The sequence below is a fragment of the Mesoplodon densirostris genome, chromosome 6 (genome assembly GCF_025265405.1).
Source record: "Mesoplodon densirostris isolate mMesDen1 chromosome 6, mMesDen1 primary haplotype, whole genome shotgun sequence".
NCBI classification, from domain to species: domain Eukaryota; kingdom Metazoa; phylum Chordata; class Mammalia; order Artiodactyla; family Ziphiidae; genus Mesoplodon; species Mesoplodon densirostris.
This window is the reverse complement of record NC_082666.1, coordinates 113,093,066-113,104,154: the sequence shown is the minus strand read 5'-3', so window position 1 is coordinate 113,104,154 and position 11,089 is coordinate 113,093,066. Positions and strand designations below refer to the sequence as shown.

The following is an 11,089-nucleotide window of genomic DNA, read 5'->3' as shown; positions in this document are numbered from 1 at the left end:
GCAGAGGGCAGACCGAACCTTCTGTTTTGCTTTATTGGATACACCAGGTGTGGGAGCTACACAAGTGCGCTCTACCCCGTGTGTTGGATGCGGCGTGCCTGTGCACCTTCTCTCGTAGGAGCTCCGAAATGAACTGACCTCGCTTACATATGGTACAAACACAAGCAAACCAATATACAATCAAGTGGCATCCCAATGTGGGTAACGTAAACAGTTAAATTACGAAGTCATTATTTTAAGCTCAAAATTCTTCAATGAAAATGGCATACAAAAACCATATAAATTACATTTAAGGTCTGTACAGGATTCTAAAAAAAAAAATGAAAAAAAATAACAATACTGTGCTCTGTACAATATTGCCTCCTTTGTAACATTCCAAACCCCAAAAACACTTTCCCTTGAATTCCAGAAAACTGGGCAAAATACACATGCAGGATAGTTAAAATCATTTCACAGAAGTACAAAATTGTGTGGGTTTCTTTTAAGGCACATTTCGTTTTAATACGGAACCCCCATTCCAGGAGCCCCTTTCTCATCAGACTCTGACAGGCGGCAGGCGGCCGCGACCTGTTCCCACTAATCTTTGGTGGCTGAAGGGAGACTGTTAATGGTGGGCAGGGGGTGGGGGGGTAGCAGAGAGAAAAGCAGCCTCCTCCATTCTCACGCAGCAGCCCAGTCGCTGGGCATCGCAAAGCCCGAGGTCCCACCTCACTGCCTTTTTGCAGGCCTGTTTTCCCAATGTTTGGAAATATTCAATCCGTATGCAATATGGAGGGAAGATGCCACCTAATTTCCTTCAGAGCACAGGCACTGCTCATGGCCGACTGACCTCCAGGGAAATGTAGGTGGCACTGGGGGTCACCATGCGTCCTGCTGGGTTACCTACCACCCCTGCCTTGTCAGGAGCCATTGGCTACAAGACCCTCCAACCAAGCAGGTGGGCACAGCGCTGCTCCGTGCACGAGAGGATGACAAGGAGACTGCACTCCAGCCCACTGGTATCTGGGGCGCGCTCCTCAGGGAGGCCCAAGTCTCCCCCCAAGCGCCCCGCGGCCCTGCAGCCCTCAGGCTTCCAGCTGGACCTCAGACTCGTCCATCTGCAGAGTGTCGTTGTCTCCCAGCAGCTCGGTCTCGGGGACGGAGCCGTCCTCCTCCTCCTCTGCTTCCTGCACAGGGCTCTGGGCCACGTCTTCCGGGACATTCTGCGTGTCTTCAGTGCCCTCCGAGAGCAGGGCTGCCCTGTCTGCCACGGACGTGTTGGAGGGTGCAGTGGTGACGTACCCCGTGCTGGTGGAGCCGCTGCCGCTGTGGTGGGAGCCAGGCTTGGGCACCATCTGGGCGGGCACCTGCTGCGGGGCCATCTGCATCGGGATCTGGACCGGGTAAAAGTTGGGGAGGTAGGCCCCGTAGGCCGGCACGGGCTGGTACCCGTTGACGGGGATGTAGAGCTGGGGAGGGGGCACCATGGGTCTGATCTGGCCCTTCATGGGGATGAACTGGGGCTGCGGGAAGGGCTGGGCCTTCTGCTTGGGGCCCCCGTAGCGGGTGTTGCTGACGTTGCTGACGGGGCTGGTGCTCAGGGAGCTGGTCTGCGTGACGTTGCTGGCGCCTGAGGTCTGCCCCGAGCTGTTGTAGGTAGACAGGTTGCCCCAGGCCCGCAGCCGGCTGTGGATGTCCTTGAAGCGGGGCCGCCGGCCGGGGAACTCGTGCCAGCACTCGATCATCAGCGCGTACACCCAGGCGGGGCAGTCGTCAGGGCAGGGCAGCACCTGCCGGCTCCGGACCATCTCCACCACGTCCTGGTTGGAGTGGCCGCAGTAGGGCTGCAGGCCGTAGCTGAACACCTCCCACAGGACCACGCCGTAGGACCAGATGTCCGAGTCCACAGAGAACTTGCCGTACATGATGGCCTCGGGGGACATCCAGCGGATGGGCAGGAGCGCGCTCCCCGTCAGCTTGTAGTAGTCGGCCGAGTACACTTCGCGGAAGAGCCCCAAGTCTGAGATCTTCACGGTCAGCTTGTCGTACACGAGCACGTTGCGGGTGGCCAGGTCCTTGTGGACCACGTGGTGGCTGGACAGGTACTCCATGCCCGCGGCGATCTGCGCCACCACGTGCACGAAGTCGGGGGGCTCCAGGGCGGACTTCACCGTGCGGTCGTCGTCTGTGCTGCCCACGTCCGAGTGCGGCGAGCGCATGACCAGGAACTCGTGCAGGTCGCTGTGCGAGCAGTAGCTAAAGATCATGCTGAGGGGCTGGTCCTTGGTCACCACGCCCAGCAGGCAGACGATGTTGGGGTGCTGCAGCCGTGCCCGCAGCAGGGCCTCGTGCCGGAACTCCTCCCGGAGCGGCCCCTCCGCTTTGTCCTTCAGCGTCTTGATGGCCACGGCCTGGGTCTGCTCGCCCGGCGCCGGGCCGAATAGATGCCCTTTGTAGACCTTCCCGAACCGGTCCTCCCCGAGCTCTTCCATGAATCTCACCGTGGACAAGCTGATCTCCTTGAGTTTGGCCTGCCAAGAAGTAAAGCTCCGGTGAAACATTTCTGCCACCGAGACGCGAGGAGGCACGGCTGAACAGCTGGGAGGGGATTCTGGGGTGGGGGCAGTCCTAGAGCCGCCCCCCAGCCTGGGCTTGCAGAGAACCCACCAGTCCCACCCGGCCCAGGCTCAGCCTGCCCCGCACAATGCTCTCTGCTCTTAAATGTGCTCCGACACCATGAGGCTGCCTGAAACTTTCAACAGGGTCCCAACCAGGCTGCAAACAATGTCCCCACCCCAAAAGATACCACTGCAGACTATATGTGTGAGGGTGTGTATGTGCGCACACCTATTTACACACCGCAGCCATGCTGAACTCCGGCTGTCCCAGGTCACCCTCCCAGCTGTGTCCCCCACTTAGGGCCTTTCCTGATGTTCCCTGCTATGCGCCCACCGACAGGCCCAGCCACCACTGTTCATCACAACAAGATGCAATGTCTATTTCCCTCCAACCCTGAGGTGTGCTTCCCGGGATCTGAGTCATTTTTAGAGTCCAGGCCAGCTGCTCTCCAGATGTGCCTCCAAGGGCCTGTTTTGCCGCTTCCTCTTGATTAGATTCTCCAGTGGATGCCACTTGACAGAAGCACCACACAGGTGAAATCGATTTGAACCTTGCGTCTCAGCCTCTACAACTTCCCGTCCCTTCTGTGCGCCTGACCCCCGTCCTCGGAGGCTCTCTGAACCCCAGGGAATCTGTGCCCTCACCTGCCAGCCCTTCACCCACAGCAAACCCTCCGTGACTCCTGGCTACTGAATGAGTCCACCCTCTCTCTCTTCAGAGCCTGGATGGAAATGGTCTTCCCCCAAAACTTTCAAATAATGTAAATGCCCCCTTCACTGAAGCTAGGTGGGCTGGGAGAGACCTCCTCCTGTGATACATTTCAGTGTGTTCTCGCTACCCTAAGAACTCAGGTTGGGGGTGGTCTGCCCCCCTACCACCACTACAGGACTGTTGCTGTGTCCTTCCCTGTAAAACAAAACAAAGCAAAACCAACCCAACCCCAAGCGGACCGGAAAACAGGTCATCATCCCTTAAAAATACCATGTTGACCCTCAAGTGGTGGAGGTGATCTGAGCCCTTCTTTTGTGTGTCCTCCTGTGGGGACAGCTGAAGTACAGCAAAGTGAGGACAGCTCATTCGGGCCCATGCTAAAATGGCTGGTCTCCGTCGAGGGAGAACAGTGAAGTCCACACACACCTTCCATATACTCCCTAAGGACACAAACGTCCTGGTATATTTTAGAGAAGAAACGGCAAAATGAAGGACAGTTTAAAAGAATTACATGCTGTGTATCAAGCAAATTAAGAAACCTAGAATTGGAGGTAACCAATCTCCAGGTAGAGGTTAAGCCTGGGGGAGCTGCCTCTTTAAATACTGGGGCACAGAGACCTGCTTGTGCTGGTTGATGAGAGGCATTTCCACGTCCTGGCTGGGTGAGGCCATCAGCTGCCGCCTCTGGGGAGTGGAGGAAGAAGCCTTCTGTTTATTCCGGCACATGCAGACCAAGAAGAAAAGGCATGCGATGACCAGGGGAATGGCAATGCTCGGAACCAAGATATACAGAATTCCCATCCTGCTGCTGTCTTGGGGGCCTGTGAACAGCAAGGCGTTCATGAGTTTTCTGAAAACATCCCTGTTTGCAACTCGAAGTTCTCCATCATCCCACTCCCACCTCCAGCTACAATATTCAAGCACAAGTAGATAATCAGGGTACGTTTCACAAAGGGACAAAATTATAAACCAAACCTCAAAAAAAGTAATGTACCCAAAAACGCACATCCCGTTAAACATTTGTGAAACACAATCTAGAACTGCCCACCACGGAAACAAAGAGGAAATCAGAGCTCAAAAAAGAAACGAACTCTAAAGGTCTTACAGTAGCAAACACCACCATCACATTCCCTTCTAATTTGAATACCGTTGGAAATAGGTGCTCTGACTTTTCATCTTTACTGAACTCGATGAAACACATGGGACATGCTTGTCCTCAGTGAAGGAAACTGGATACTGGCATTAGAAATGATCCTTTTCTCCATTCAACATTTTAGGGTTTTCCACATTTTTGTACAATGAACCCATATTCTTTTAAGGCAATAATTAAAAATGCATTTGATTTAGAAGAGCACTGGTAGCCAATGAGTTTGACCCAACAAATAGCAGCAAGGGCAGAACAATTCTTGAAAAACAATGGTAAGATGTACAAACCGTCTGAGGCTTCCAAGTGTTTTTCCTTCATTTTTTTCCACGGTGAAGAGCAATACTCTGTCTCCCCCTACAGGATTTACAGAAAAGCACAGAGGGCCCCAGGCTGCAAGGCTAAAAAGGACGGCCAGGAACCCTGTGGGCAGCGCTGCCCTCTGAGGGAGAGTTGAGGCTTCTGCTCTGTGATGTGGAAGGCAAGTCCTCCAAAAGGCCCCTCTCCCCACAACAGTTTTCACCTTAACCTTGTGAATAATCACATGGGACTTGGGCCTCCCTATGACCAGTGGGTAATGAGCTTTCCATGTGAAAGCAAACAAGTGATTTCTGGTCCATGTGGTCCCCCAAAGAGCTAATTCAGTTCTAAAAATCACCACTACCACCACCATAGTAAAGAAGCCTTGTCCCAAAGCCAGTCTTGCCCCCCAGCCTCCAAAAGAAGATAAAAATAAAATACAACCACACACACAACTCTCCTGACCCCACCCAGGAGGCAGATATTTTAGAAGACTCAGGGGCAGTGGGGATTCTGGGTCATTTTTCACGATTAGGGCTAAGGGGAGATTCCAGGACCCTCAGGCCAAGGTGAGAGATGTGACCACCATCCATAGGTTTATAAACCATTAACTTTTATCATTACCTTTTAAAAATCACCAACAGAACACAGGCTTATTAATAATTCTATTGACAGCATTAGAGAAAAGTGAATGTTTCTAATAACTAATTTCACCAAAGGCTATACTATTGTTAATAGGTTGGTATTCACTTAATTTTTTATGTATATATTTAAGTTGAACATGAAATAACCAATATTCAACTAATTTGACATAGAGAAGCAACAGTTTCATATAATTTTTAAAAATAGAATTTTTAATGGAATCACATCATCCATGTTTTCCTGCTCCTGGTTTTGTGGCAGAATAATATATCTCAGGCCACGTTTCTCGCAGAACAGACGGCATTAGGCACTCTGCAAGAGCTGCACAGTGTCCCAAGGTACGGATGTACTTCAATTATCATCCAACCCCTTGTTGGTAAACAATTACTCTGTCATTTGGCTGATAAAAGTGATTCTGCAACAAATATCCTTGCATTTCTGCCTTTTAAGTGCAAATATTTCTGCAATACAAGATTCCTATGGCATTGCCAGGTCAAAGAACATACATATTTCTCTTTATGATTTGATTCATTTTTAATTACAAAAATAAAAACTGCTCATTGTAAAAACATCTTATGTTTTAACATATCTGTAGGTCATGGGAAATCACTGCTGAAGGTATGATGTTTATCTTTGCAAAACTTCTTCCATGAAATATAGGTGCATATGTGTGCTCACTCACATACCCTTCACTCATTTTGTTTCTTTTATCAGAAAGAAAGAAGGAAGGATGGGAGGAAGGAAGGAAAGTGAGAGAGAAAGGAAAGGGAAGGGAGGGACAGGAGGAGGATGAAAGAAAGACGGAGAGAGACCGAGAGACAGAGAGAAGAACAGGAAGAAAGAGAAACCAAAAAGACACAACACAGCTATTGCCCTACAGCTTGCTTCTTTCCCTTAACAGGTCAATATGAACATCCTTCCTCGCAGGAAATGTTTTTAAACAACTGTAGCGTTCCATTGAATAACTTTACTATAATCTAATTACCAAACTTTTCATTCTTAAAATTTATTCCTGCACAGAGATAATGATGTCTGTAAAATTTGCAACCATGAACTACAAACTTTTCTCCTAGTCATAATTTAGGACAGAAATTGCAGGGCAAACAGTTAAGAGATTTAAGTTCTATTTTCTCCTCACTCTCTACGGCTCCGTGTAAAAGCTGAGCAGAGTGGGAGGCGAGGGAGGGCGCGCAGGAGGCCTTGTGCCCCAGCTACAGATGCTGGTCTGAGAAGCTGGTTGTAATAGTAATGGGAAGCATTTCCACTAATAGTGGGAAATGCATGCCAATGTTCACTGGGAAACAAGAGGCCAAACTGAATATCCCAGGACCACACATGGAAAGAGGGCTGCAGAAGGGCCCCCAAATGTAAACAGTAGTCTCTGCTGAGTGGTAAAATTAGAAGTGATTTGCACATTCTTCTTCAGACTTTTCTATAATTTAAAACGTCCTATAATGACCAGATACTTTTACAACCAGCAACAGCTTTATTTAAAACAAATAATCATGGTGGTGAAACTCGGTGTGGGCAGGGGGCTCCCAGAGCTATCAGCCTCCCGGTTGCACATCATCACAAAGTACACCCCACAGTCAACACTTTAAAAAAAAAAGAGAGAGAGAATACATACTACAAGAGGGTACGTCACACAGTTCCATGCGTACGTTTTTATTCTGCGTGAAGCACCAGGGGCCTTCCATCTGCCCTGCAGGGTTCCGGCAGTAGGCGTGCCCTCCTCCGAGCTCTGGGAAGTCGGCGCTGGTCAGGTGGTGGCTGTGGGGATGCTGCAGGGCCCACGGCTGGCACTGGTGTCCCGACTTGGTGGTGCTGGCCGTCCCTCTGTAATCCGTGCCTGAGCCGTTGTAGCACTGATGGTCTGAGAGAGAAGATGCGTCAGGAGGCCCGAAAATTAAGAGGAAGCCGCCCTCCTCTGGGGGTCCAGGGAGCACCCTTCTTCAACTGTTCCAAAAAGGAACAACAAAGCCCCTTTTTGCCTGGATGTACCCACACTGAAATTTCCAAAAGACCAAAGAGTTTGACATCACTTCCAAGGAAAGCAGCATTAGACGTAATGACTGAATACAGTCCCAAGCCCACAAATTAAATGGGCAGGTGCACCAGGTACATATATGGGGGAAATAACTGGTCAGAAGTTATTCGATGGCCCTGAAACACCTTTGGACTCACCAGGCACCCCCATTCCACAATGACGATGTCAACCCCAGCCCCATGTTCACTTGCACTAGAAGCAAAACCAAACGACGCAGGAGGGAAGAGAAACTCCCAGGCCTGGCCGCCCAGCCTCAGTGAGGACGCACGGCTCAGCCTCCTGTGCACAGAGCCCCAGGCTCACTCCACTCCGGGGTGGGGGGGACCCAGGGCCTCTCTGAGCCACACCTGGGGTGTGTGTTTGTTGAACACCGGTTACACCGTGCTTGCTGTGTGCAGGCACTGTTCTAAGAACTTTCTAAATACTAATTCATGTAATCTACATTCCAGCTGCTGAGGTCAGCAGTTATTATCCCCGTGTAATATGAGGAAACTGGTATTTAAGCAACTTGCCCGAGGTCCCATGGAGTCAGCCTGGCAACCAGGATTTGGACGGTGCAGTGGGTCTGTAGACCAGGCTCTGACTGCCCTGGTGAGGAGACCTGCCGCCCTCGGTAACCCTGGCCTCGCCAAGGAAGTGAATATTTCCCAAGCCTGGGAGGGAGGCGATCTCTTCCCTGGGTCCCCTCCCCTCAAGGAGGCCCACAATCCTAGTCAGCTGCTGAGAGATGCTTGTGCACCACAAGGCAGTCTTGGAAGCGGACCCCGCCTCCCCCAAAGCTCCTCACAGCTTTGGGGACAGGCGCAGAAAGTCCTCCCATCTTAGAGAAGCCAAGTTTGTGGCTCATCGGGGTAGAGTGACTTACTGGGGACCCACAAGCAGGCAGGGCCAGGAGGACTGTGCAACTGGAACTGGACAACGGCGAGTCCCCACCCCGCAACTGCCCTACCGGAATGGGGGCCGGTCTGTGAGACTTCCCCGGATGGAATGGGGTCCCCAGGCTCTTAAGAGGCAGGACCCCGGCCTCGGGGGCGGGCACAGACTCACAGCGGCCCAGCCTCTCGGCCGGGATGCCGATGCGCATGCAGTTGGCGGCGTCCGGGCTCTCGGGCATGGGCAACGCCTCGCACTTGGGCAGCTGCAGCCGCATGAGGATGAGCGGGTTGGAGCGCGCAATCGTGTACTCCTGGCGGCAGAGGTCGCTCTCCAGCACCTCGCACTCGTCCCGGCACAGCTCGCGCGGCTTGGGCGCCCGGGAGCGCGCGTCGCACAGCGGGAACACGAAGTGGCAGAAGGACGGGATGGCGAACTGCGAGCACTGGTCCGACAGGTGCGTGGAGGTGCCGATCATGGTGAAGGCAGCTGCGGAGGCGGCGAGGCCGGCGTTAGGGTGCGCTGGGCCCTGCCTGGGACCAACCCCTCCCTGCCCGGCAACGCCTGCCCGGCGCCCCTGGTTTCATCTCCAGCCCTGGCTCCCCACTCTTCCCAGGGCCCCTGGTCCCACCCACCCTGCCCGGCGTCCGTGGCCCCCATCTTGTCCGTGCCCCGCCGCCCCCCACCCTCCGCCTTGTCTTCTGCCAGCCGCGAGAGGCTCTCACAAGAGCAGGGCCCCAGGGAGCACATAGGCCGCCCGGGTTTGCACCAGACAAAGAAGGTCCCTGGTGCCAGGGCTTCATTTACAAACATCAAAAGCGAGACAAGAAAGAAAGAAAACTAGGCCCCAGATCTCATCCAGCTAGAGGCTACTTCCATGACAGGAAGATTCTGTTATCAGACCCAAAGCCACTTCCTAAGGTCCTGCTATGAACTGGCTCTGCAAGCACATGGCGGTAGGTAGAGCTGTGGGCTGAGTGGCTTCTAGAAGGAGAGACTGGAGCAGAGGCCCAAGGACCAAGCCTTGGTCTTCCTGACATCTCAGGGCCTGTGAGAAGAGGGGAGGCCTGGCCAGGGAGATGACCCAGGGGATGGAGACAGTGTGCCAGAAAGACGAACGATCTGCCCTGTGACATATGCAGCCCAAGGAGGAGTAGGATGACAAATGGGGGGCTTCCCTGGTGGCGCAGTGGTTGAGAGTCCGCCTGCCGATGCAGGGGACACGGGTTCGTGCCCCAGTCCGGGAAGATCCCACATGCCGCGGAGCGGCTGGGCCCGTGAGCCATGGCCGCTGAGCCTGCGCGTCCGGAGCCTGTGCTCCACAATGGGAGAGGCCACAACAGTGAGAGGCCCGCGTACCGCAAAAAAAAAAAAAAAAAAAGATGACAAATGGGGGTGCAGGGGAGTCCCTCAGGTAGAGTCTGGGGAGAGCCAAGAAACTGCTGGAGGAGGTTCTAAGTGGGGAGAGGGGCAGGGCTTTGTGATAAAGGAGAGCAGAGAAGCAGGCTGTCGCAGGAGAGTCTGGAGCCAGGGTGGGCTGGCTTGCTTTTTAGGGGCAAGACGTCACAAGATGGAGCCTGATGGGAAGAACCTGACACCTGATGTGGAGAAGGGAAGGGGGTGGGAGCTGCAGATACAAAGTCTAGGCAGGTGAGTGGGAGCAGAGTTGCCAGTGGCAGGAGGGAAGGCGTGCGCTCCAGGCGCTCTCCTCAGGGCTGTGGCAGTCAGGGTTCAAAGGAAAGCATCAGTTGCCCCATACATGCCCACGGCAGAAGGCCCACGCCACTCTGACCTATGAAGGACCTGCTTATAAGGATCTGATCTTGGACAGCTGGAGAAAAAGAGGCGCCTCTGCCTACACACCCTGCTGAGATGGGGAGGAGGATACCAGAGAGGTTGGAATTTAGTTCCTGGGACACCCCAGCTCCACCCATGACTTGTAGTGCCATGTCCACTGTGGCCAGCAGGTGGCGCTGCTGGCACCCATTTCCCACACCGCCCCCCCACCCCACCCCAAGGACCCACCAGCCACCCATGGCAGGCATTGGGTTAGATGAGCTGGCATGGGAGCCCAGTTCTGGCCCTGCCCTTTCATTTACTACAGGGTTGTCAGTCACTCAGTCCTTTCTGGGCCTGGGTCTTGATCTGTCAAGGGATCTGTTGAGGCCACACTTTGGGGAATGAAAGCCCACAGGGAGCCAATAAAACAGCACGTGAGGTGAATGGTCCACGAGGGTCTGGTAACAGGCTGTGTCCATGCGCTGCACGCAGCGCTGGGTTCCAGGCACTCTGTAGTGTGCTGCTCACATCATCCTTAGTCCTCTGGTCCCTTCTGGACAATATTAAAATTGAGGAATGGAGAGGTAAGAGGTTAAGGTGCAGGGTCTCTTGGAGTTAGCTGACGAACCAAGTCTGAACCCAGTTCAGTCCCATCACGTGAGCTGGCAACTGACTACCAAGAGGGTTGTTGCCAGTGTTGCACTCGACCCCCAGGCAGGGAAAGACCTAAGAAAGCCAAACATGGCATTGCTTTTGGGGTACCAACTGATAGGATGTCAAGGCTGACCCTTTTAGGATTTCTCCTACCCCCGCCCCAGAACCTATCCCGTGAGGGCTTATTTCTGAAAGATGGTTCTAGGCACCGAGGAGGTCCAACCATCATATCTCCGCTTTTGTTTACACCCAGCACATCACTCTGATGGTTCTGGGGCCCATTCCTGGGAAGCTTCCAGAGTCCCTGGAATGAGTTCTTACAAGCACGCTCTCCAAATAGA

At 53.2% G+C, this 11,089-nt stretch overlaps 1 protein-coding gene across 3 annotated transcripts in view; it reads right to left on the bottom strand.

The window, feature by feature from the left end:
- Nucleotides 1-246: 246 nt before the first annotated feature.
- Nucleotides 247-11,089, bottom strand: part of ROR2 (receptor tyrosine kinase like orphan receptor 2) — a 224,121-nt gene continuing 213,278 nt past the window's right edge. Inside the window, exons 6-9 of one of the 3 annotated variants that reach the window (XM_060102451.1) lie at nt 8,490-8,804; nt 7,023-7,268; nt 3,928-4,130; nt 247-2,510 (exon numbers count right to left, since the gene is read on the bottom strand). In XM_060102451.1, the coding sequence (XP_059958434.1) occupies nt 1,065-2,510; nt 3,928-4,130; nt 7,023-7,268; nt 8,490-8,804 (2,210 nt within the window). In that variant the 3' untranslated portion in view covers nt 247-1,064. The remainder of the gene's footprint in view (nt 2,511-3,927; nt 4,131-7,022; nt 7,269-8,489; nt 8,805-11,089) is intronic. The other 2 variants (XR_009532858.1, XM_060102452.1) reach the window with 2 other exon arrangements.